Genomic DNA, 25,835 nt, shown 5'->3' with positions numbered 1-25,835 from the left:
TTAGCCACAGAGGTGTGTAAACGGGATAAAACAGACTTTTGAATTACCACCAGTTTCAGGGGGCAAGTGTTCATCTAAAATCAGTGATGAGCTTTTCCTGAGCCCTGATGGTATTTCAAGAGCCATAATTAGGTTTCCCAACTCCTTTGATATTAGAAGTTTCTAGGGTAATTACTGTATACAACAGGGCCCTCTTGTCACACAGAGAAGAAGGAATAATGCAAATAATGCATGTTTCTCATCAATTATAGTACCTCGCAACTTTAAAACATTTTTTATCATTCCCAAGCAGTGTTGCACGAGAGGGAAACCATATTTCTGATAAGCCCAGCTTCACCATCTGAGAAAGGATCAAATTGCCTAAAACATGTGGTCACATGCTACTTTCCACACTTTCCATCACTAGCAGAAACATTATAGGCAGCAAAAATGCCATTCAATATGGTACAGAGTCTCATGGGCCTCCACCTGCAAGAATATATTTAAGCAGGTCACTTTTAGCTCTTCTCCTATTCTTTAGTCTTTGTGTGAAACTCAGAGTGCCAGCTACAGCACTTGCATGCACCACTGCAACAGAGGGAATAGCAAGTAGGAGAACACACAACATAAGTCTCTTTGCCCTTAAGGGTGAAGATTCCTGGATGCTGTTTCTCACTCAGGACTTGATGGTCTTAGAGATATTTTACAACATAACTGATTCTGCGATGCAATGAAATCTCTACTATACACCATGGAACAAATCCAGAGGCACTACATGCAAAGAAAAATTTTGTCCGTGTAATATCAGAGCTCACTGGAAGAAAGGAGCTCTGATATCATGGACTGAGGCAATGAATTCATTATTTTTGTGTGCCTTGCCAGCCTCGTGTTTTTGTAGCAGCAAAAATTGGATGCAGCTCCCTAAAACACAGTTATTTAAATTATTCTGATAAACATGGTGTAAACACACACACTGGAATATAAGTTCACTATTACTAACAGCTTCACAAAGTGATGACAAATTTTGGCCTCAGCTGTAAAGTTCCATTCATAGTAAGGCTGCACTTCTATTTTCAGTGCAATTTTTTAGATTTTTTAAACAATTCTCTGTTCTACTTGCAAACGAATAAAACAACTGATTGTTAAAAAGTGAAAACAACTGAAAAAAAAAATGGAACACATGTTTAAACTCTGCTTTGAATTATGAAAGGAATTAAATTCAGACCTGTACAGAGGACTTGAGCAAAGATTACATTTAGCTTAACTCCCATTTTGTTTGCTTAATGATCACTTCTCTTACCTGATTTTAGATATTAGTAACATAATTTAATTAGATACATACTAATACCATTTCTGGATTAATCCTTAAGGGTTTTCTAGGGCTTAAGTGTAATCAAAGACCAGGCTGTCACAGTTGTCTGGCTTTGGCAAAGTAACTAAGATTTCCTACATTAGGGAGGTTGGCTCTGCTCTACAGTGGAGAAAGACAAGATCCTGTGAGGAGTTTTTTAATGCACCTAAGCAAGGAATGGCTTTTCCCCCTATCCAAAGGATTCCTACAGATATTTGGAAAACTTGCTTTCTGTAGGGATTCACTGCTTCTGCTTCTTTTTACACTGTGGCAATAACAGGTGGCTACCTGGTCTCATTCAGCTTCCAGGAAAGCTAAATTTAAGTCACTATGACACCTTCAAGGCCTCAAATGAAGTAGCTGTAGAGTTGGTGGGGCTATAAAATGAGTCATTTTAATAATTCTTACATTTAAGGTATCCAGATTCAAATTGCATTTTTAAGCATTTAGGTTTGTCTTCAACCTGCAGCTTGTCCAGTCTGATTCTGTTATCTACCTGGAGTACAAACAACCATTACTTTTATGCTACAGATTTCAAAGCAACCTTGTGCAGAAGACAAAACCTTAACCCATTATTTTTTTCCTTATTATTATTAAAAAATTTTACACATACATACACACATGTGCATTCTTGGTATGAAACTGAAGCCTCCAAAACCAAAACCAAATTTGCAACTCCTACAGCTGAACTCAAAAATGAAAAATGTACAAAGTTTCACTTCACTGTATTATTTTTTACATCTTTCTGGTTTAAACATAAAATTCCTCCTATGCACTTTAGTGGGAGGAATTAAGTGCCAAAATGTTCAAGTCATTATAGGTTACACACATCTTCAAACAAATGCAAAACTGTACAAACTATAGTCCTGTGATTGGAACAGCAGGAGTTCAAAATGAAATGTGCTATGTGATATAGTTTTCTATCAAACACTTGCCTGTTTTTTCTACCAGAATTACAGAGACTTTCCATAAATTTTGACAGGAATGGGCTTCCATTAAATACAGATGCTCTTACACACTATTACAGATGAAGTAAAACTTAGTGCTGCTTCACTTAAATAACTTAAATACAAATGTTTCTCTATCCTTAAAGGTGTTCCTGGGCAGAAGTTCTGTGACCTCCTAGTTTCTTTCTCCACATTTCTAATATCATTATGTGGGATTAAAAAGCAAAAGTTTCCAGAGGAACTTTTGAGCTTTCACTGCTCCTGTCTGTGATGGAGATTCCTCTTTGATGCTGAGAAACCCAAGCTGTCTGTTTTTTACACCAATATATAGGGGTGGGAGCTGGTCTTATTTCTAGAAGAGATCTGTGAGTGATTTTCTTCATTCTGAGACCCATGTCAATAAGTGCTATAACTAGAACAGTAAACCTGACAGATTCCACGCAGCATTTTTGTTCAGATTTCAACTCCTGAGCAAAGAAAATTGCTGCTTTGTTTTCTAACTCTTGTAGAAACTATATGCCCTCAGAACAACAAAAAAGTAATTAAAATGTATTTTATATATTCATCAACCATAGCATCAACTCTCTAGTTTGAAGCACCAAATGAATTTATTTGGTATTTTACTAACAACATCCATGGAGAATCACTTTGAAGAAAATTATAACACTACATTTCATGGATTATGAATGCATAAGGAAAGGCAAGCTAACAGTTGACACCAGTAACAAATAGCAACTATAGTTCAGTCCTTCTCCCTATCCCAAACAAAGCCAACACAGTTGAAGGCAATCCAGTGTCTATTCCTTTCTTCAAAAATGGTTGAGATTTGTTCTAACAACACAGACCCATCAAAAGCAACAGGAAAGCTGTCACCAAGTGCATTGCCTGGCACACTTAATTTCTATCCCTGCAGATGATGTAGGAGAGGAAGAGAATCTATCTTGATTCCATGATTCCAGAAGTACCTGAGAAATAAATTTTGACTTGCAGATTGCACACATTTCATACAAAAATTACTAGCATAAAGTATGAATGTGGCCCTCAGAAGCCATGCTAGCAGTCCTTTTGCAGAGCAGAGCTGCACTCCAAGTGTATGGGTCTCATTCTCATTTAGAACAGTCATTTGCTGCTATAAAAAGGAACTTAAAATGTACATAAAATATTAACATCCCTTTACATTACCACAGGTATGTAAAATGGACTTTGCTGACACTGCTCAACTCCAAAGCTTTATTGACAAAATCAGCTTCTAGTTTGAAAACACATTAACTCATTTGGCCCTTGACAATTTTAAAGAGCAGTGAGGAATCCAGATTTGGCTCTTAGCAGAAATTTTTGCCAAGATGATGAGAGAAACATGAAAAATAAAGCGCTCAAGCACATGATTTTATGCAGCTTCATGCAGTGTGGTGGAATACTCTAAGACAAGAAGCTAAATCAGAAAACCCTGTTATGGAAAAAAAAAAAAAACTATCACAAACCAAATTAAATTGGTACATCAATATACAAGTTAAAATGTCTTCTAAAGAAGCTTGTGCAATCCTGGATACAAAGTTTTGTTCTTCTAGACCATTATTTTATGAATAAGTTCTCAGCTGTTCAAAGTAATTACACCAAACTAAACATTTAACAATTGTACACAGTATGCAACTGATCCTCATTTCAGGCAAATACATCATCACTACAAAATACATATTTACCTTCCTTTCAGACATATGATGAGTTTGCCAGGGAACACTGACTCAAGATGCTCACAAACATGACACTAGATTCTAGTCAGCAGCACGGTCCATGGGATCCTTCCACAAACCGCAGCAATGGTTACAAGCTCTGTAGCTTGGTGCTAAACCAATGCTGGTAAAAACTTTTTAAATAGACATATTGAAAAATCATTTTTAAATGTTACTTACTGTTCTAAAGCTACTGAACACTACAGAATTAATTATATTATGCAGTTATCACAATCTTAAAACATATTCCACTACTCTACTTAAATTACCAATATGAAAATCTATAGTTTGCACGTGAATTATGAATGTTTGGGGAACTATTATTTTATAGCTTACATAATTAGAATCATAAAGCAGAATAATGAACACAACCTTTTGAATTTTTTTTATCAGTATCTCAGGATATCTAAAAACAAGTTTTTTTTATAGTCAAGGATATGATTAAGCTGCCTCATGCACATAGCAAGGAAAAAGACATTTAAATACAGCTCAGTGCACTGCATCATGCAGTAATGCAACAAATGCTCATTGCTTTGATCAACTACACTGAGATTTGATATGCCAGAAACACATGAATGACTGACAAAAAATCTAACTGCACATCAAGAGAGTGGCAAAGAAAAGGTTAACGAAGTTCATCTGTGCTGCACTGAGCGAATCATGAGAAGGATTAAGCTGTCTGGTGAGAGCAGGGCTGGGCTGTGCTGCCTGCCCAGTGGCTGCCCAGCAAACACCATCCCACATCACATGGCCTCACATAGTAGTAAATTACAGTTGCTGAGCAACAGCAATACTGGCACAGATGGCTGACTGCAGTTGACATCTTTAGCTATGCAGATTAATTTATTATTTACTTGTGTTAAAAACTGTACAGGCCAGCTTTCTGGACTAATGAGAAAACACTCCAACATATTGTAGAATATTGCTCAATTAAATTATTGGGAAACTATTCCCCATACAGAGGGGTTTTGCCTCTATGTTCTGCCCCTTATGTAAAGAGAAAAAAAAAAAAAAAAGAAAAAACCACAAGGCATCACTGCTATTTCTACATCTAATCCTTAAAGTAAAGCAGAACTGTGGGCACACAGCCTTCCTCTAAGACAGAAACAATGTGGGAGTTTGTTTAAGAATATTCCATGGAGAGAAACAGTATCCTGTACTTCCATAACCCTTCTACTTGAGGATCTTTACAATTTTCCCAAATGTCTGTGCAGAATCTGTGGCTAGGGGCAGAACTATAGGAACTACACTAACTTCATTTCACCACAAAAATTGTGAATAATCCCCATTTGCATAGAAATTGCAGTGTTAGTAACACTGGAAGATCCCAAGTACTCTTTGTACTACAGCATATATTTCACACTTTTATGGCTTTTAAATGGCAGCTAAACAAGTCTTGTTTACATCTGCTCTCTGATCAATTTGAACCTAGACTAAAGTACATCAGTTTTACACAACTCTTCTCACTTCATTTCAACACAGTTAAGAGCTGGTATTTAAATAACTACTTTGAAAAATGTTTCAAAGTCTTGGGATTTGCTGGAGTTTTTTTAAACACATTTCTATACAACTTATGATGGCTATAACAGCTGATAATTAGATTTAGGTCTTTGATTTTTTTTTTTCTGCTTTACTTATATAACCCTTTTATCCACCCCACCAAGTTCACATAGGGTGTACAAACTCAAAGCTATTTTCCCTGATATCAAAACACTTAAGACTTTATTGCATGTCACTACCCACAGTGATGGCAGTTTATTCTTGTTTATATATCATTTCCAGTCCAACTTGCATTTTGGTTCCCATGTACTATTACAACACAGCAGGGTCTAGACTGCAAACCACAGGGAATACTTCAATCAACAGCTTCCTTTACTATCATGTAATCAACAAAGATTTAATAGAGTAATTTCTATTAATTTTATTGCAAGTATAAGCATAACTTACCTGAATTCACAAGATTTATACTCATCTTCCTTATTTTAAATTATTATATATTGTTCTCCCTATACAACCTAATAATAATGAAAATAACAAAAATTAATGCCTTGCTGACTGTTTAAATTCTGTTTAGTTATTGATCCTACTTCATGCCCAAGTATTTTTAGGAGATTTAGAGCTGCAGGATTTTAATAAAAGCAAATACAAATACCAAAAAATAATTATGAAGATTTGAACTAAAATATTATATTTTTAAATCAAATCTTGTGATATGATTGTAAAATTAAAGAGAGGCAGAAAGGAAGCAAAAAAAAAAATCAAGGCAATAATATGTAGTACAATTGATATGGAAAATTTCTATCTATAAAAAAAAAGTTCAGAAATAGACATGCACTCCCCCACAAAAATCTTCAATAACAAAAAATAAAATATTTCAGACAGAGTTAAAATTTTTTCATATTGAATTGAAAAAATAAATGTGCAATCCAGTAAAAAGTTCTACTTGATCAGAAACCATACACTCCACTTTGAGATAGTCAACTGTTTGGGGTTTCTGATTCCTCCTCCTGGAATTTTTATCCCTCCTCTTTTTTCCAATAAATTAGCTTTGGTACAGACACATTGTTTGGAAAAAAAAATCAGAAACCATAAAATATTTTTAAGAATTCACTTTATCTCTGCCCAGAAGATCTTTTGGCAAGTAAACAAATCCTGTATCAATACACAGCTTCCCATTATTTGAATGTACAATTTTCATTAAGTATCTATCTCTAAAATGATACCTGGCCTCAAGATTAATTTCAAATGTTCTCTTTAAAGAACGGCACAATCATGGATGAAATGTGATCTAATGTATATAAAATTCATGTAGAATAATCCCTCCTCAAAAACCCCCAAGAAGACAGGCATCCACATGTGCACAGATACACATCCAGGAGCAGAGCCCACACACAGCCAAGGGTCCAACGTTAACAGCTCTAACACTCCACTCGATCATCAGCTTTACAGATGACATCATAAAGAATGTAAGGATTTTATGATTACCCTTTAAACCCTTGCCCAGTCAGTTTTGCATGCATCTTCCACTAACTAGTTCACAAGGAATGAAAATTTACTCCAGCTGCTGAGCATATGCGCTAATTTAGATTTAACTATAGCAGTTTGTGCTTTTTGCCTTTTTCCCTCAAGGTGCTTTTGTTCATTTTCAGAAAGCCTACTCCTACTTGAATGCTCTAATGGGCTGAATCTTTTTCTGGGAAGTGCTGCTTTCTGTTGTTAATGGCTCTGGGAGTGGGTTTGGGAAAATAAAATGGTAAAAAAATTAGAAAAATAAGTCACCACGTAGTAAAAGATACACTTCCTACAAGGTTCTGATGTACATGAAAGGCAAATGGAATAGAGTACCAGTCCTCAAACCTGCTTATATAATTTTTTCCATTACTTTATGCAACTGTTGCTAGGCAGTCATGTGCCATGGTGATGAGTGGAGTATGAATACCTAGACAGATTAGAGAGACATATGTTACTGAACACTTATGTATGATGCCTTTTCTCTCCAGACTGCTGTACAAAAGCAAGACACCAACTATCCTTCTTCCCCAAGAGGACTGCAGTGTCAGATGGTTCAGAGAAACAGTTCAAGGGGTCTGACCTTGTGGCAATACAGGTATCACTTTCTGCTCTTAGTTAGAGTTCTCTCTAGTGAGTTCAAACAGACAGAGTGCATGTACTACTGAATTTTAAATAAAGGTTTAAATTAATAAAATGAATTAAATTTTTTATCTGCATTTTATAATGGCTTTACAAGGTATGCAATCTACTTCCTAAGCCAGTTTTTAAAGCTTGTAAAATTCTTCTCAGGATCAGCTAGAAATATAGAACACAGAAATTGAGAAAGATCTACATTGGAAAAATTATTCACTTGATTAGTTTTGGAGACTGAGCTACCTTGTAAGAAACTTGTAAGGAGGCTGTCTTAGGAAAGCAATTCCAGCAGCTGCACAAAGGGAAAATTTTAGAGAACAAAAGTCAATTTTTTTCTAAATAAATGCCTTCCATTCCCCACATCCAATTTGAAATTATTGCTTCCCCATAAGTAATGTGTTTAACATAAGCAATAAAATCAGTAGTTATACAGGATGTGGGAAAAGCACAATGTAGGATTCCAGAATAATGAAGCCTGACAAAAAAATATCAGGGAACGCTAAAGTAAAACAGTAAAGTCAGTAGGTGCATGGGTAAGACACAGAATTTTGGTCAATAATACTTCAGGAGAAGTTAAAATACAAGAAGTGAAAAGAAAAAAATTGCACCATAAGCAAGAAAACTGACAGCCAAGTCACAAATCATGATCTTCCTGATAGTTGGGAAGAAGTGGGTAAAGTACTGTAAAAGGAATCAGGAACTTTTGTTAATAAGCTAAATACTTAAAGGAAACAGAAAGTAGAATGAAAATTTGATAATAACTCAAGTGAGAATCTTGGCAGCTGAAATAAGTGAATTTTTTGTCTGTGCCAGAGCAGGTTCTATTAACTTTGATCCCAACATTCAGGAATAAAGTCAGGTGTGATTTTTGTCACACTTCAATGGCAGACTGGAGCAGGACACCCACAATGAAGTTTCAGCAAGACAGCTGGTGGTGCAAAGCTGAGCAAATGAGAAAAGTCTGAGTGGGAGTCAGGAGATTGGAACTAATAGCTGAATAAATTAGATGTCCAATACCTTCATTTTCTGAAATGATTTTTTCATGAAATAAATGCATATCCTGTGTTTATTTCAATGTCTAATATGAAATTCAAATTTGCTTTTACATATGTATGCAATCAGTTAGTCTTAAATGCAGCTGTATTTATTGTCTAAAAGTCCTGAATTTCACACTTACTGAGTATCCACTTCAAAAACTAGTAGTTATTCACAGAATTTCCAAATACTTGGAAATCTTCTTACATAAACTCTCTCTCAAAACCTGTTTCATTTGAACACACCAAAGTTGTTGACCAATTCCATAGGAAATATGGAGCTTTTAAAGGAAGACAAACTTGGGGCTTCAAGAGACTCCAAGAGCACACTACAGACATGAACAACTCAGCACTCACAAATAAATGTAAGAAGTTCTGGCCCAAAAACATTGGCAGAATTTGAAGACAAAGGTTTGCAATAAAACTTCCTTGTTGACTTTAATATTAATATGTTACACTTCTTGCCTGTTATACATCTTTTTTTCACACTAACAGTCCAGAATGACCTTTCCTCATGTAGACCCTGAAATATTGACACCTGGTTAGTTGCAGATGCTCTGAAGTTTCTACACACAGATGTTCAGGTCACTCCTTTTCCAGTCCAGCCTTCAGTGCCAGCTATCTCAATCCTCAGTTTCCCTAAACTCAAAGAAGACATCAACAATCCTAAACCAAGTGCTATCAATGGTTACTGCTATTACTCTTTCAGTCTTAAATTTCCAATTTTAACAAAAAAACCAAAAATATCATATTGCTGGATGCAAAAAATCTGCTGTTTGTTACAGGTAGCCACAAATAAACGTGCTGGAAAGAAAACCAGCTGCTAACAATGTCCTTAAATCACTGTGATACTGAGTACACAGGTTGCCCAGAAAGGCTGTCAGACCTCCATCCTTAAAGATATTCAACACTGGCTAAACCTGCTTGAGGTGACACCACTTTGAGAAGAAGTTTAGACTACACCATATCCAGAGAAATTTTCCAGAAATTCTTTGATTTAATTTTAAATATACAGGTATTATTTATTAGGTTCAAAATACAGTAGTAGTCTGTACTTCTTCCTGTGTTCGTCTCAGATCAGCTAAATTGATACCACAAGACAAAAAAAAAAGTTTTCTAAATATCCCTTCTGATTATCACTAGTTAGCCTTTGATGCCAGGTCCATTCTGTTTGAATTTCCATAAATTGGTAGAAGTGTTGTTACTGAAAACAAACTCCAGCTACTTTGCAAATTTAAAAGTAGCATATCAGGATGTACAAGAAGCTGAGAAAACAGTCACATAAAGCATTATTCCCGTGCAGAGCAATAAAGGATATGTATAAGCAATAAATCAAGCTACCACAAACATCAGGTTAAAATAAATTCATTTGTAGTCCTAATATTGTTTTCTATTCCATTTTTATGTTATAGAATTACAGCAAGAATGGCAATCAAGGTTAGAAATAGTCCACAGAGATCTTAACATCCCACAAGAATGAAATAACCCACGTAGCACCAAGGCAAACTCATGACTCAGGCTTTCAACTAACACAACTGAACACTGGCACAGTTGTAAAGCAAATCCACTCCATATCCTTTCCTTAGCCACACACTGGAGCTATGAAGACTGCTTTTTTTTTAATTAGTTCTTATAGCAGAAAGGTTATTTATCTATAAATGTATTTGCACATGAGTATTGTGGTCAGATTGTAAACATAGACAGCAGGTGATCAAAAACAATCAAAATGAGACAAAAGTCACACTAGGGTCTCTCCTTTTTTTATATAAAGAGATGAGAACACATTTCTAAATCTATATGAGCAGAGAACCATTACCTTTTTCCTCCAGTTTCACCCTGTTTTACTCATAAGCAGTTATCTGAAATAGCATTTTTTTTACTGAACTTGTTAAATTATCACAGTGGTATATGTAGTACATGTGATGTTTCAACACAGCAAAGGCAAACTGAATTCTTAGTGAACATCAGTTTGAAAATTACTCACCTCTGTGATATGAGGATTAGGATTGAATCCACACAGGCTGCAGACTACAGTGTGACACTGGGTGCACGTGTTGTAGTTGGCCTTTTCAGGAGTGTGCAGCAGCAGCTCGGTGGTTGTACAAAGAGGGCAGAAGGTTTTCTTTGGGGCAGACTCGGTGGGTTGACTTGCACCAGCTTGCATTTGCTGTGGGGGCTTTTCCGGCCCTGGTTGTTGGCCAGGGGGTTTTGTAGGTCCTGCTTGTTGTGCTGGGGCTTTTGTGGGCCCTGCAGTCTGAGAAGGTGGTTTCGTAGGCCCTGCCTGGGGTGGCACTTGTTTTACAAGCCCTGTTTGCTGCGGAGGTGGCTTCCCAGATCCAGGCTGAGGTGGTTGTTTTGCAGGTCCTGTTTGCTGAGCAGATGGCTTTTCAGGTCCAGGTTGCTGAGAAGGCTGTTTTGGAGGCCCTGTCTGCTGGGGAGAAGGCTTGACAGGCCCTCCTTGCCGTGCAGGCTGCTGTGATGGTTGTTTGGCAGGTCCTGGCTGCTGCGATGATGGTTTTGTGGGAGGCGCTGTTTGGGACGTCACTTTAGTGCTGTCTGGTTGCTGTGGGGATGGTTTTGTTGGGCCTGATGAAGGTTTTGCAGAAGTTTGCTGTTGAATGGGTTTTGTTGGTTCTGATGGTTGTGGCTGAGATTTCTGTGGTCCTCTCGGCTGGGGTGGTTGTTTTGCTTGCTCTTGCTTAGCATCTGCTGGTTGGCCATGGCCTGGTTTCTGAACTTGCCTTGGTCCCCCAGGCTGCTGCTGCTGCTGCAGCGCTGGCTTGGAAGACTCAGTTTGTTGGACAGTAGGTCTGGCAGGTCCTGGATGTTGAACAGCTGGCTTTGGAGACTGTGGTTGAGTTGGATGTTTCGCAGGACTCCTCTGCTCCTCAGGTTTCCCTTGCTCTTTTGGGGCAGCTTTTTGTTTCCTACCGGCTTCTTCATGAGTTGTATCTGAATCCGATATCAAATCAAAAGGATTGAATTTGTTCACAACTGAAGTGACTGCACTCAATGGATTGGCTTCTGAGAGAAAACTGGGCATCATACTTGGCTTCTGATCTTCTTTAAAATCAGTCCTGGACTTTGATTCCCGTAGACTGAGAGTAGAAGGGCTCCGTCCAGGTGCCCGTTGTTCTGTCTTCAGCGCATCTACTGTTCTGCTCTTACTTAAACCTGGTGGTCCTGGATCTGGAGGCTTACCTGGTTGTCTGGGATGGCGGCTTGTATCAAGTTCAGGATGTCTGCAAAGAGAAAACGTAATAAGATTAAAATAATGCATGACAGAATAAAAATTGGATAAAATAAGATGTATCAGTAGCCCTGGAAGTGCACCGGTAGCGCTGTGAAGTTTCTCAGTGCCTAAGCATTTTCAAGACCAAGGCATATAACAAGGTGCATGTAAAAAGTATTTAAATAATCACTATTCTTTAAAGGGTGATACAGGTATTCAGTCATTGATTGCTTTATTCTTTAGAAAATAATTTAATACAACAATATTTAACCAGATATCCTTTTTTTCAGAATTCCGAAGAGATCAAAGCTAGAACTTCCTATTATACTGATATACAAATTATTAACTCTCCACCCTGCTCCTCAGGATATAAAAAACAGGGAGACAGAAGACTAAAAGAAACAGAGGTGTCAAAATTAGCAGATCAAAGTAGAGCCATACAAAAAAAAATAAAAGCACAATGCAATATGCTTCTGTACTTATTTTTTGGATACTTGTACAAAATTTGGATATATTTACAATTCAATATGCAGCAGTGATTTAAAATTCATGTACGTTAAAGAGTATTCTTCTTTGCAAAAGTATTCTTCTTCTTTGTAAAGTTTTTATTTTGGCACCCATCTGCTCACAAATCAGGAGAGCTCTCCATTAAATAAAACAGATTTCAGTTCAGAGTTAGCCTGAACCTTCTTTTTTTCTTCTTTGCAAATAGCTACCATACTCCTTCTCAACATCATCTGAACAAGTCACACTGACCAGTATTAAAAAGAACTCCACCACATTACATTAGAGAATTGGGAAAAATCCATGCAACAACATTTTGCTGTATGTTCATACGGGAGAAAATGAAACTAAGAATGTAGGAACCCAAATCAAGATCACGGCTTTATATATGGCACAGTATTTCACTTGTTGCTGTACTTGGCTGTAGCACAGGAAATAATATTGTTGCTCACTGATATAATAATATTGTTGCATTGGTGCTAATGCTCAGGGATGTAATAAAATATTCTATTCAGTGCTACCACTCAGCTTCTGCTGGAAGATACGGGGTATACACTTCAGTGTCACAGAAATGTTGTAAATATAAAATTTTCTCTTTTTTACTTAGAGAGAATCAGTCAGCTGTGATCCTTGTTTGCCAGACAGGACATTTTTTCTTGGGTATTCATGAGCAAAAGAAACAATCACTTATTAGATTTAACTGCATTCCTTGACTAATAAATAAATAAATGCACAATTTAAAGAGTTTTTTCAGAAGTCTGCAGAACCATCTACAGTAGCCACATTAAATTATATATTTTAGATTGTTAATGTCACCATGAGTTTAGCAGTATTTCTGATTAGCATTTAGTTTCCATTACATGGCTAGCAATGGCAATACAAAAGGACAAAGCTTAGTGGTAAACTTTTCTGTGTAATTCTCACAATGCAGGATTTCTCTTAATCTCGTATCTGACTTTTTTCTGTTAATTAAAAATTTCCTCAAGCAATACTTGCTAAGGACAAATTATTCCCAGCCTTCCACAATTCCATTTATCCTTTCTCATTCCTGTAGACTTATTGACCACAATATTTGGAAGCTTATGACCCTAATGTGCAACCCACTGATGTGAGCAGGTGTTTTTCCACTGGCATCAGTCAACATTGATTAATTCATAAAGAGGATAATTCAGAAAAGCCCAAAGATAATCTAATTCTTTCAAATATTTGGCATTTTCCTTATTAAAAGAGCAGTTTTATACTGTTGAGTCTTAACTTTTTTGTTAGGTTTGGGATTAAATGTGTTAGATGGTATTTTTTTTGTTTGGACTTAGATGTTTATTAGTTTTTATTTATGTTACAGTTTTACAAACTGTGAGTTTTACAGTATTTTACTCTAGCAAACTAAAAAAATGGAACCATATCTCTTTCTCTATAAGGTTTCTTAAGGATAAACTCTTTAATTAAGAAATGACAAATTATTTTTATTTTTAACTCAATAACTATCTGTGGCCTGCAATGCAGATATTTTATCTAATTATATAATATTACTCAAACTTATGAAGAAGAAGGTTAAGAAGGACAGGCTTCTGCTCTGAAACCTTTATTTTGTTTTATATATATCACTATATTATAAAACTTTAAAGTTTTCTACCATGTGATATTATACACTTCTATTCAAGCTACACACTCATAATCCTAGTTCTATTATTTCATTTTGGAAGTTTTCTCTATGGCCTCAGGTCAAATGTAGTGTTTTCTTGAGGGTCAGTGCCTGTCAGCACAGAAAGTCAAAAATTCCCAGTAACTAGGGTTCCAACATTATACTCTGATTAGCAAGGTAGGTCTACCTGCAGTTCTGCTTCTTGTTATTTAGATAAGCACTCTAGGTTTATCTGAAGAGACACTGCTTACCATACAAAAACATTTCAACTAGTCTATTAGCCACTAGCCTATTTTAACTAGTCTATTAGCTGGGTACACCTCCAGCATTCATGATTGTAAATGTTCAAACTCTTGGAAGGCTTCATTCAACAATGATAAGACTTAAAAGGGAGTGGGGAAGAAAAAAACAACAGTGCTATTGAAATTCAAGTCCAGAAATTGGATAACATGCCCATTCCCAAACCTTACAATGTGAAGCTAGAACAGAAGGGGGGGGAGGGGGGAATCCCAAACAAAAACCAAAGCAAAAAACCCAACGGTTTTTAAAAATTCAACTTGGAAATTAGCAAGAAAAATAACTGGATTGAAGTGGAATTCTGCTCCAGCTTGCATTTTTATCAAATAATGTGTTCCATAAATTTCCACCTGATCAGCTATCAGGCTTTGAAATGAGATTAAAACCCATGAATCTAGGAAATAAACTCAGGTGATTCTCTTCAAGGCTATTGGTATATTCTGAAGAGCTGACTTGTCTTGCCTTTGTACACACCAATGTTTCTAAGCAATGGAGACAGCGCGTGATTAACTAGTGGAAGAAAAAGCCTTGAAAGGACAAGCTTCTTGAGAAGTGTTTCTTCTGTCAAAAGCCAGGACTTGTTCCATTTAGTTTGAGGTACCTGAGAGTTGAAGTCTTTTCTACAACCATTTTACAACCAACCACAAACTGATATTGAAAAAATTTAATTGAACTGGAGAATCAGAAACCTCAAACTAAATCTTAACAAGAATTTGACAAGAATTTTCTAGCTTTCAAATCTTTTGAATCACAAAAAAGCTTTCAAACCAGACCCAACATACAATATAATTTAGTTCTTCCTCACATAATGCTTTTCTTTGTGCTGCTGTGCTTCCTCTCACTGCGGTGTTAACTCATGGAACTCATCTCTACTCATTTACATATTAGAGCCCAATCAAAGCTTACTTTGGAGTAAGCAGAGATTTAACAAAAGGACTATTGGTCCAGTTCTTCAATTCCATAACTACAAGCACCTGTTAAGAAGGCATATTTTTCCCCATTCATCAGTGTTAATAGTTTCAAAGACAAATGCAGTAACAATGCAACTCAAAGGTAGTTAATTTTTTTCATATCTGCAGAAAATATATGTATGAATTTATGCATCCTCCAGTGGCTAACTTTTCTTAAAAACATATATTTCTTCTAGAAAATATACCATAAATATACTTCAGAAGTGCAACAGTTAGCGAGACTTCTTAGCATTTCTTATCAAAATGCAGCAAAGTTTATTTTATTTATATCTATTGTGACCAACTTATTGAACTGGGAAAAAAAAATGACCAAAAAACCCAAGCAGCTGTATTAGATGGTCATATATTCAGCTGGCCATCTAATCCTTTCAGATATAGTGTAATTCCTCAGGAAGTGAACACTGGCACAGTTACAGAGTCATTTGATGAAGCTAGAACAAATGGAAGTGGCTTACAAATTGACTCTGCTTGTTTCAGAGAAATTTCCCAACCATGAATTTTCTGAAGACAGATAATTGAAATTGGATAGAAAGATTTCCACAGATCCTAAACATCTCACTGGAACCTGAGAATGAAACTCTCATTTTTTAATTTTTTTTAATAATAGGACAATTATTAGACAGTTCACTTTAGGTGCTTTAGATCTAAATGCACTTATTGCAATTCACAAGACTTCAAAGCTCAAAGCCTACAGAAGTTTTAGAATGTACAGCATTCATTTTTAGGTGGTAAAGGTGCAACTATATTACCTGGCACATATATTACTTACTATTAAAAAGCCTGTTTTTGCAAAAAATATTACCTTAGGATACCAGCAATCATAAGGAATTTGTACACTTTAGGGTTATTTTGGGAGCAGGAATGGGAGCATTTAGAATAGAAAATAATTATTAGACTCTAATGTTATAATGGAAATCACAAAGGAAGAAACCATTTAATATGTTAAAAATTAACAGATGCTACAATAATGACACTGCCAAAATGCAAAGCTATATGGACTGAAAGCCAGAATTCCTCTTTTGATCACACTCCGTCACCTAACATTTGGACTGGAAAGAAAAAAAGAAAAAAAAAACTAAAAGTTCCAGTTTTAGTCTGGAAGAGGGCGATCTGTAATCCTTAGGAGAGGCTTACTCCAAGGGTTTTATTTGTATCAGGTTCTTGATAATTACTGCAAACATTCTTGGTAGCTCTCAACAGCAAAAAAAGCAAACAGCAAGAGGAGAAAATAAAGCCACAAACCAAGAGACAAGACAAGTAGTAACTTCATTACAGTGGAGAGGCATGAAGATACTATGATGGGAACTGCTATAATAGTCAAAGCTGACATTCTGACGCAAGGTAAAAGGCTGTAATTCACGAATTTAGAGTCCTCTTACTTTAAATAGAGGGTGGAAGTATGGTATGCTAACAAGATCAAAGTAGCTTCTGATATAAATATGTTTGTAGGAAAGCAGACATTTATAAATGCAGATATGTTCACATTGCAATGAGTTCAGTCTACTCTAATGACTTCCAAGAACATTTATCTTTATTTTTTCATGGTATTGTTCCAGTAAAAAGTAAGTTTCAAAGTACTTGTGTCTTTGTTCATAGACAATTATACAAAAGGGAATTTTGAACTTAGTTTCATGGAACTAAAGAATATTTCTTTTTCTCATTAATGTTCCTCATTAACAACAGAGGCTGTACAGAGATCTAAATTGAATGGAAATTTTTATTTTACACACAGTGCTAATGCCTGATCAATAATTAAGCAAGACATGAAATAGGAAGATTTGACTTCCAGTTTCAAAAAATGGAGACCATCATCTCAGGTATAATCTCAGTGACTCCAATAATTGCCCAAGAATTAATTTAGTCCCACCCTCCTTGCCTCTCTTCTAGAATTCACTTATATAAACCTGACATTATATAAACTGAATATGCATGTATGGTGGGGTGAGGTCAATGCACCGTGAAACACTCGAGGAGGCTCCTTTCAGCTTCCTCCTTCAAGACAAACAACACACCCAGCCCCGGAGTCGGAGAGCAACAGAGGCGCCGGCCTCGGGTGGCAGGCTGGGCCAGGAGGGGTTCAGCACCGAGGACAGCGGCACGGGGCCGGGCCAGGAGGGGTTCAGCACCGAGGACAGCGGCACGGGGCCGGGCCAGGAGGGGTTCAGCACCGAGGACAGCGGCACGGGGCCGGGCCAGGAGGGGTGCAGCACCGAGGACAGCGGCACGGGGCCGGGCAGGGCCGTGGTTCAGCACCACGGACAGCGGCAGCCCCGAATAGCCGGGCGGGGAGCGGGCTTGTTGCACGTCGGGCTGAGAATTCGCTGAGGGGCAGGCAAAGAACGGGGAAGGAAATTACCCCAGCCTTCGCAAAAACACAACGAGGTAAAGTCATGACTCTCCAGAACGCTGAATACCGTGGCAAGCAATTTAATCTATTTAGCCTCTCCCCTTCCAACTAATAAAGGGAGGGAAGAAAAAAAAAAGAAAAAAGAAAAAAAAGGGTGAAAAAATAGGCTGAAACAGACCTCCTCAATCCATGACTATTTAATGAAGCCGAATGATAGTTGTAGAGGTTCAGAATTGGCAGAGTAACGGCCAGCAAATGTATTATGCCCAAAAGCCTTGGAAGATTCAACAAGATTCTCTCTCCAGACGCTTGCAGAACCCATCCGCTTCCCTGGCTGCTACCAGAGCTGTGGGGCATCCAGCCCCGTAAAGCACACACCCGCACACAGAAAACCACAACGGTGTCTGCACATCTCTCCCCGCCCCGACACACAAACTGCCCGTGCTCCAGATCAGTGCAAGGCAGGAAAGGAGGGCGCAGCCCACGGAACCGGGGACCGCCGCTATTATCAGAGACCGCTGTAGTGGGGAGAGCAAGAGGGTGCAGGCTCCGTCCTGGTGCCCGCGCCCGTGCGGCCACCCCTTCCCTCCCTCTGCTAGCAAAATGGAACGCCGGCTCCGGGTGCAGCGGGCCCAGCTCGAATTGCGACTCGCCCCCCGCCCCACCGCGAGGAGACGGAGAAGGGGGAAGGGAGGAGCGGGAGAAGGGAGATTTTCCGTGCATGCCTTTGCATGGGAGGCGGCTCCGCGCCGGCGAGGTTCCCTCTGGGCAGCCCCTGCGCCCTTGACATGACAGCGGCGATCTGCCTCCTCTCCTCCTCGCTCAGCTGGCTCAGGTCCGCCTCCACCCCGGCCGGGACCAGGCTCTGCAAGGGGGCCGCGGAGCCGCCGCCATCCCCGGCTGCCGCCGCCCCTTCGGGGAAGGCGCCCAGCCCTTCGCCTCCTTCCAGGCTCGCCTCGTTGCCCATGGCCGCCGCGGCTCGCCGCCTCTCCCGTCGGGCGCAGACCGGGCTGGGGGCGGCTCGCAGCCCCGCTCCCCCGCGGGCAATCAATCAGGGCTCGGCGGCCGCCACCACGGCCCCGCGCGGCGGCAGCGCCGGGGCCGGGCTGGGGCTCGCTGGCTGCCGCCGCGGCTGCCGGGGGAGTGCGGCGGTGCCGCCCGCCGTGCTCCGCCACCCCGCGCAGCGCAGCGCATGCTCCGGGCGGGCGGCTCCCCCCGCGCTCCGGGCCCGCCCCGCGCCCCGGCCTTTAAAGGCACCGCCGCCCCCGCCCCGCGCACCCGCCGCATCGTGAGGGACCGAGCGGGGACCCGCGGCCATCCTGCGGGCGCTGCTGCCTCCCGCTCGCCTTCCCTCTGCGTACGAGGATGTGCAGTTAAAGCCTGAAGAAGCCTCGCTTGCCCGAAGCGAAGTAAGAGGGACTGGAAGACGCGTCTGGAGGACAACCCCTCCAAGCAACCCCTTCAGAGTAGAGTCAGTGAGGTCGGATTGCTCCGTGCCCTGAACAGCAGAGTTTTGAATGTCCCTGTGGATAGAGATTTTACAGCTTGTCTCGGTCTGTGTTTCAGTACTGGACTACCATCGTGATGGCTGTCTCCACCATATCAGTGTTATTACAGGACCAATCAGCCCCAAACTGGACACTGTACTCCTAATGCTGTTTCACAACTGCTGAACATATCGAGAAGAATAACTTTCTCCAATCTTCTGGCCACACTTGAGGTAGCAGAGGTCTGTCTGCCTCTGGCATTCTTCATCACAACCACATACTGCTGGAATGCATTCCATCTGGATGTTTGCTGCAAAGCTGCTTTTGGGACAACCTATCCTGGTGCAAGGAATTATTCCTTCCCAGATACAGAACTTTTTGCTTACCATTCTTCAACTTCAAGGCGTTCCTGCCAGCTCATCCTCCCACCTGGATGGAGTAGAGTGGCCCTGCTCTTTAGTGTATCTACTGCTCTCCCAGCTGAGATTTGCAGAGAATGTATTCCATGCCTTGCTCACATCAGTAGCAGAGACATCGCATACCATTAGTCAGAAAGATACAAATAGTAACACGCCAGCAGTTGGACGTGATGCAAATAACCAGAGCTGGTTTGAGCACAACAGTTCAGTCTATTTTTCATCCACTGTACAGGTCTCCCTGATTTGGCTGTAGGGATGTTATAGCTGATCACGCTGAAAGCCTGATGGAGTGATTTGCCTGAGGTTAAACACATGCTGTTTTTAATAACCTTCCTGTCTTTTGTCTGCTTGGGCATGGCTTCTAAGAGGACTTGCTCTGTAACTTTCCCAGGAAGGGTACTGGCTGCATTTGTCAAACTGCCTGGAGGCTCTCTTGTGGGTCTCCTTTTTGAAGATGGGTACAGTGCTTGCTTTTTCCTGGTCATTAGGAAACATCCCAGTGACTTTCTGAAGATGACTGACTTTACAGTAGCATCAACTCCCTCATCACTTTTTGATCCATCCCATTTAGTGCCATAAGCTTCTGCATATCCAGCTGATTTAAGTAGTCTCTCCTACAGCTCATGCTTTCCCTCAGAGACTTAGGAGACTACAGGACAAACCCAATCCATAAAAGCCCTTGGTCCTTCTATGTCTTTGCCACTAGTGTTCCTTGCTTCATTGATCAGAGCCAAGTTTTTACCAAATCCTTTCTAGAGACCTTACTAAATTGTGGCCACACTTTGCATATTCAAATGTGTTTGTTAAGCAACTAGATCTTCGCAGAAGTAATTTGTTTTAGTGAGGAAGATGTGCTAGAATTTGGTACTCTTGCTTGTCTCCTTCTTTAGCTTCATTAGTACTTTGCTTCAGACACAGCTGTATGCAGATGAACTCCCAAAATGACCTACATAGGGATGCTGTACAAATATTTATAGTGCTCTTATAGTGTAGCAATCAGAGATCATTTTTCCAGTACTGGTTCACAGTAAGTGATGAAACTAGTACCAGCTGGGGGCTTTCTAGTTTTCTCCTGAGTGGCTACAAGGAACACAACAAGAGAACTGCTCAGCAGAGAACATGATAAAGCACAGAGGTCTTAGTGGAGAAGCATGACATGAGTGTAAGTGGCTGCCTCTTCACATGGTGTTCTAGGTAAAGATATTAGAAAGGGCTGTGGGAGAGGCGACACACAATGCAGTCACACCTGACAGAAGGTGGATTGCCTTGACATGGGAAGGAAAGACAAAGTTCAGTTAAGGGGGTTAGAAAGAAACACATCCCAACATCATTTTTCACAAATGAACATCATATATGTAATTGAACCATGAATAGATGTGCAAAGTGCTGCTGCATGGAAGAAGACAAGTACAAAAAAAAAAGATGGGGAAAGAGGGATTTAATCAGTGAAAACATTTGGTTTTCTGATACTTACTAATTTGACCATTCATAATACTATTAAATATTGAATATTTTGTGGAGAGCGGTGTTTCTGTCCTTCAGTTGGGTAGTTGGAAACTTTATAATGTTCCCAAATGAGAGTTTTAAACAATAAGCATCAGCAGAACTCTTGTTTCCCCACTTTGAATTGTTTTATCATGTGAATTAATTTATTCAAAGCCAAATGAGTGACTAGTTCTTCTGACTCAGACCCAGAACTTGTCTTATGTTTAAAATCAGATGGCATATTTATTTTAAACATAAGAAAACTTCTGGGTCTGAGTCAGAAGAACTAGTGGCTTTGAATAAATAAATTCACTCAATAAAACAATTAAAAGTGGGGAAACGAGTTCTGATGAAGCTTCTTATTTAAAACTATATACACTGTTTCTGTTTCACTTTTAATCTGTCCTGAGATAGAAAATAGGAGGAAAAGACATTAAGGCCTAAGGAAGTAAGATGAGCACAAAGAAAGAGGCAAAGGATGAGAAATGACCTTCAGTGGGAAGTTTATTATTGGCTTCACTGGATCCAAGGATTTCACCTTAAAAATTATGATTTCAAATATCTTAGGGCTTTTTGTGGAAACAGTCTCTTTTCACAGTTCTGTGACATTTACCTTTTCTTATGAAAGAGCATGAAATCAATAGTTATCTGTTCCAGGAGTCCTGCTGCAAGTCTGTTTTCCCTACATCCTATAGTTTCCACATCTTTCTCCCTATGTACTTTATGGTCTGTCCAAAAGTGACAAGAACTCTCTCATTTTGGTGTTACCAATGAAACTCAAAAACTAATGAGTCTTAAGATTCTGTTGTAGCAAGGAAAGAAAAGTTATCAAATTAATCAACCCATTTGTCAAAAATTGTAGTATCTAACTTGCAAGAAACGGCTCACTGGTGCCAGTAAAAAAACCCTAATAAAAAATTGCTTAATCTCTAGCACAGAAAAACATGATTAAAACCTTTTTGGAGATAAAACAGTCCTTTTTAAAGTGCATGCAAATTAGAGTTCTTTCTGCAAATTTAGAGGCAGAGATAGAGAAGCAAGTTACCTTTTCTTTGATACTAGGTAATATAAAAGGATAATCATGAATAGCAGCAAATCAAACTAGCCTTTGAGGACCTGTTCACAGTTTTTGTAGAATCTTAATTATATCTGTTTGAATCCAAAATAGACCAGCACAATCACAAACATTTTTATATTTTACATTGAGGCCATACATGGCATCTTTATCCCTGCAAAACAAAAGCACCATACATTTGAAGTGATGTAACTTCATTCAGACTAAACACTGTGCTTTATCCGTAATGCAGTACTTTCAACAGGCCCTGACCAATTTGGTATGCAAACTAGATACATCAAATCTTCAAAGGAGCCAGTCCAAGGTAGAGCTGAGTATGCAGAAGCAGCACAAGGACACTAGTTCATCTTTTGCCAGTGCTGAATCCAATCTGGGGCAAGGGAATCTCAGTTTAGAGTGTATCTGCAGCACTAAAATGAATGCTAGAAGTTAATTTACTGATTAACAACATTGAAGACATCCAATTTTTTCATCGCCAGGCTGCTTAGTATAGATGTGCTCTTTACATTTTACAGTTGAGAAAAAGCCATTTAGTGCATAGAAGTTGGACAACTAATGCTAAGATCATCAGAAGAAAGGAAGAGGTCAGTAACACCTTGGCATCAACTAGCAAAATGGGAGAAACTTTTATATCTTAATAATATGCCTGGCACTGTGCCCAGACAAAAGTGAAGAGGCTAGAGTTGTTTTAATTGTTAGTGATTACCAGAGACTGTGCTGATCAGTACCACAAAATAAGATAGAGGAAACTAGAAGAGAAACTAGAATGTGCATAAAAATATTTATAAAACTTTACATATTACTATTTTTTATTCTAATGTGTACAAATACTTAAGTAAATGTTGCAGTGCCCCATCACATTTACCTACCTCATTTCAGAGATACAGAGACTGTGGAGTTTAAAAGAGATGGCTAAAATGCATCCAGCAGTTAAGTCCATCTGCTATACAGAATGAGCAGTGCCTTGTAATAATAGCTCCCACCAGCAAGGCTTGTCTCACAAGCTCTAATTCTGTGTCAAAACTGCACTCATCTACATACCAACCAAAGTTTGGCTAAATACTGCACAGCAAATGTTCTGGAAGATCAGAACTACCCTCCAGTCTCACCTGAATTACTACTCACCAAAGCAACCAGTAAATAATGATAACAAGGTACCTTGCAAAGCATTGTGTGGTTTTGCTCTTCTATTCAAATATATATAACTCTTCTCTTTCTGCGTAGAATTCTCTACGCCATTACTTTGTAAATGCAGGTTGAGAAACTAGTGGAATAGTGATCTAGCCTGTTTCAAACAACTCACATATTTAAGGGAAAACAACCCACCTATCCCAAATCTGAATACAGCTTAAAAACTCCCAGGTATTATAAAACATCCTGGGCAGAATTATTTGTGGTACCCCAGAGTATCTGTCTGGGCTTTTGGGATACCACGCACTCTGATATAATAGCATTACTGTTATAGCATCCTTTTTAAGATTAAACGAATCACTTCTGAGAAGCCTCTGCAGATATTTAGCCTCATTATCATCAGTCTAAGTGAAACAGGACTAGTACATGCACTTTACCCTACTGAATAGCCAGTACTGCCTGGACACCTGGCTCAGTTTTCCCAGCAATCTCACAAGCACATTTTCTTACTTCAACAAAACAAGGTCTGGCACCTGAGTTCAGCATAGGAATGCTGATATGCTCACATTGTGAGCATAGTATAGATTAGTCACAATGATAAACATGGTTTTCAATCAGTATTTTTACTACACAAATAGTGATTTGCATCTTAAAGTGAAGAATAGAAAAAAATAGACACTAATCTCAAAGGCTGTGTCCTAAACAACATGCAACAGCAATATTGTTGTTCTGTCCTGTTGTCCTCCTGTTGCTTTCTTTAATATGATTTCATTCACCTGTAGCAGTTGAGCCCAACTAATAGTGGTAGAGATACCACCACAAAGAGCTCAATTTTTATTTGCTTATATGGTGAGTGTCATATGTGTAATTATTACAATTCAAAAGCAAACCCAAGGAAGAACCTAGGGGAAGATTGGAGCTGTCATTAGCAAGTTCTGATAAATCACATTAAAATAAAGAATTGGGTTTGCACCAGTGAGCATAACAGTGAGACCCTCAGGATCTTTCCTTGGGATTTTAATTGGTAACATGAGAGTGTTGAAAGTTCTCATTCCCCTAGTTCTTATCTCTTTCATGCTGAGAACACAGTAGGAAAAACTTCATAGCCTAAATAGAGGAAAGTCTTGCTAGTGAAGTGCATACTTAGATAATATGTTCAGGTCCTGCCTATGCCACAGAGAACAGGTTCATTTTAAATATAATGTTACATATTTTTTCCTTCTAAATGAATCCAGAGGGTTGGGGGAAGGCAGGGCTGGTAGGGGGTTAGAGGGGAGTGGATATTATGTCAAATGTAACTCTTTTGTATTACATGGATTTTAATTAAACCCCCTAAATATTGGCCAAGGTTACCATTTCCAAGGATAAGAGATTAAAGTTAAGCACCTGTGTCCTTCCATAGGAACTCACAAGTAAAATGATAACAAGAATGTAGAGCACACATTTCCAGTGGGTTCTGCCCATTGCTTAGCACATATTGAGTGACATGCTGTAGACCATGTTAAATACACTAACTAGGTTTTCTGGCATGAGCTACCAACTGTCTTTGTGACAGAATTAGAGAGAAAAATGTAAAAAAATTATCTTTGTTCTATAGTCCTTAGAATGGGCTCTGAATACTGCTCATTTCAGGTAAAGTAAACATCAGTCTTTATCCCAGAAAGTATATTTCTTCAGGCCTAAGAAAGTTTACCCTTCTCTTCAGATATGTACTCAGAGCTTTTACAGTCTTGGCATTGGAATAGCTCCTTGCTCCTAATGGCACCAAACCAGTCATATATCCCAAAGGCCTTGATTTTCATTTTAGTCCAAAACCAATTTTAGAATGGGTAAGAAGTAACCTTTGGAGGTCACCCCCACCAACCGCTTTCTCAAAACAAGGCCAACATATATTAGAGAAACTTTCAGTCAAATTCAGTCAAATCTCTCAGCTTCTCCTCAGAGGACAGTTACTCCAATTTCCTAACAGTCTGGGCAACCCTTCATTGGACTTATTCCAGTTTGTCAATCTCTTTCTAATGCAGAGGAACCCAAACCTGGCTGCCGCACTCCAGATGCAATATTACAAATGCTGAGTACAAAGGAATTATCAGTTCCCTCAATTTCTTGGCTACAATACAGCCCAATATACTGTTGACCATCTAAAGTGAAGGTCTTTGCACAAATCCCTCCTGAATTTCAATGGGTTCATGTCTGCCCATTCCTCCAGTCTGTCTACATCTCCTTGGATGCCAGCCCTACCACAGAGCACATTGATCTCATCTTCCAGTTTGGAATCAAGAGCAAACTTGAGGGTCCTTCTCCTCCAGATCATTGGTAAACTTATTAAACAGGTTAAGGGCAGTCCAACTGGCCAAAGCATGACCTACATGTTGTACATCTATATTGGATATTTTCATTCACCACTTTCTTCTTCATTTGTCTAGAAATGGCTTACAACAGGACTCACTCCATGATTTTTCCAGGAACAAAAGTGAGGTGGTATCATTTATTTACTGGTATCATTTTTAGTTCTTTTTGAAGATGGTTGTAGCATTTTCCTTTCCCCAGTCATCAGGG

The 25,835-nt window shown here is 39.0% G+C and overlaps 1 protein-coding gene across 1 annotated transcript in view; it reads right to left on the bottom strand.

The window, feature by feature from the left end:
* PCLO (piccolo presynaptic cytomatrix protein) overlaps positions 1-18,769 on the bottom strand; it is a 323,756-nt gene extending 304,987 nt beyond the window's left edge. The window contains 2 exon segments of the mRNA XM_054514979.1: positions 10,671-11,928; positions 18,405-18,769. Of these exon segments, the coding sequence (XP_054370954.1) occupies positions 10,671-11,928; positions 18,405-18,646 (1,500 nt within the window). The 5' untranslated portion in view covers positions 18,647-18,769.
* Between the last annotated feature and the right edge of the window lie 7,066 nt (positions 18,770-25,835).

The sequence above is a fragment of the Molothrus ater genome, chromosome 5 (genome assembly GCF_012460135.2).
Source record: "Molothrus ater isolate BHLD 08-10-18 breed brown headed cowbird chromosome 5, BPBGC_Mater_1.1, whole genome shotgun sequence".
NCBI lineage: Eukaryota > Metazoa > Chordata > Aves > Passeriformes > Icteridae > Molothrus > Molothrus ater.
Note: the sequence above shows the minus strand (reverse complement) of the source record. Positions and strands in the feature narration are given on the sequence as shown.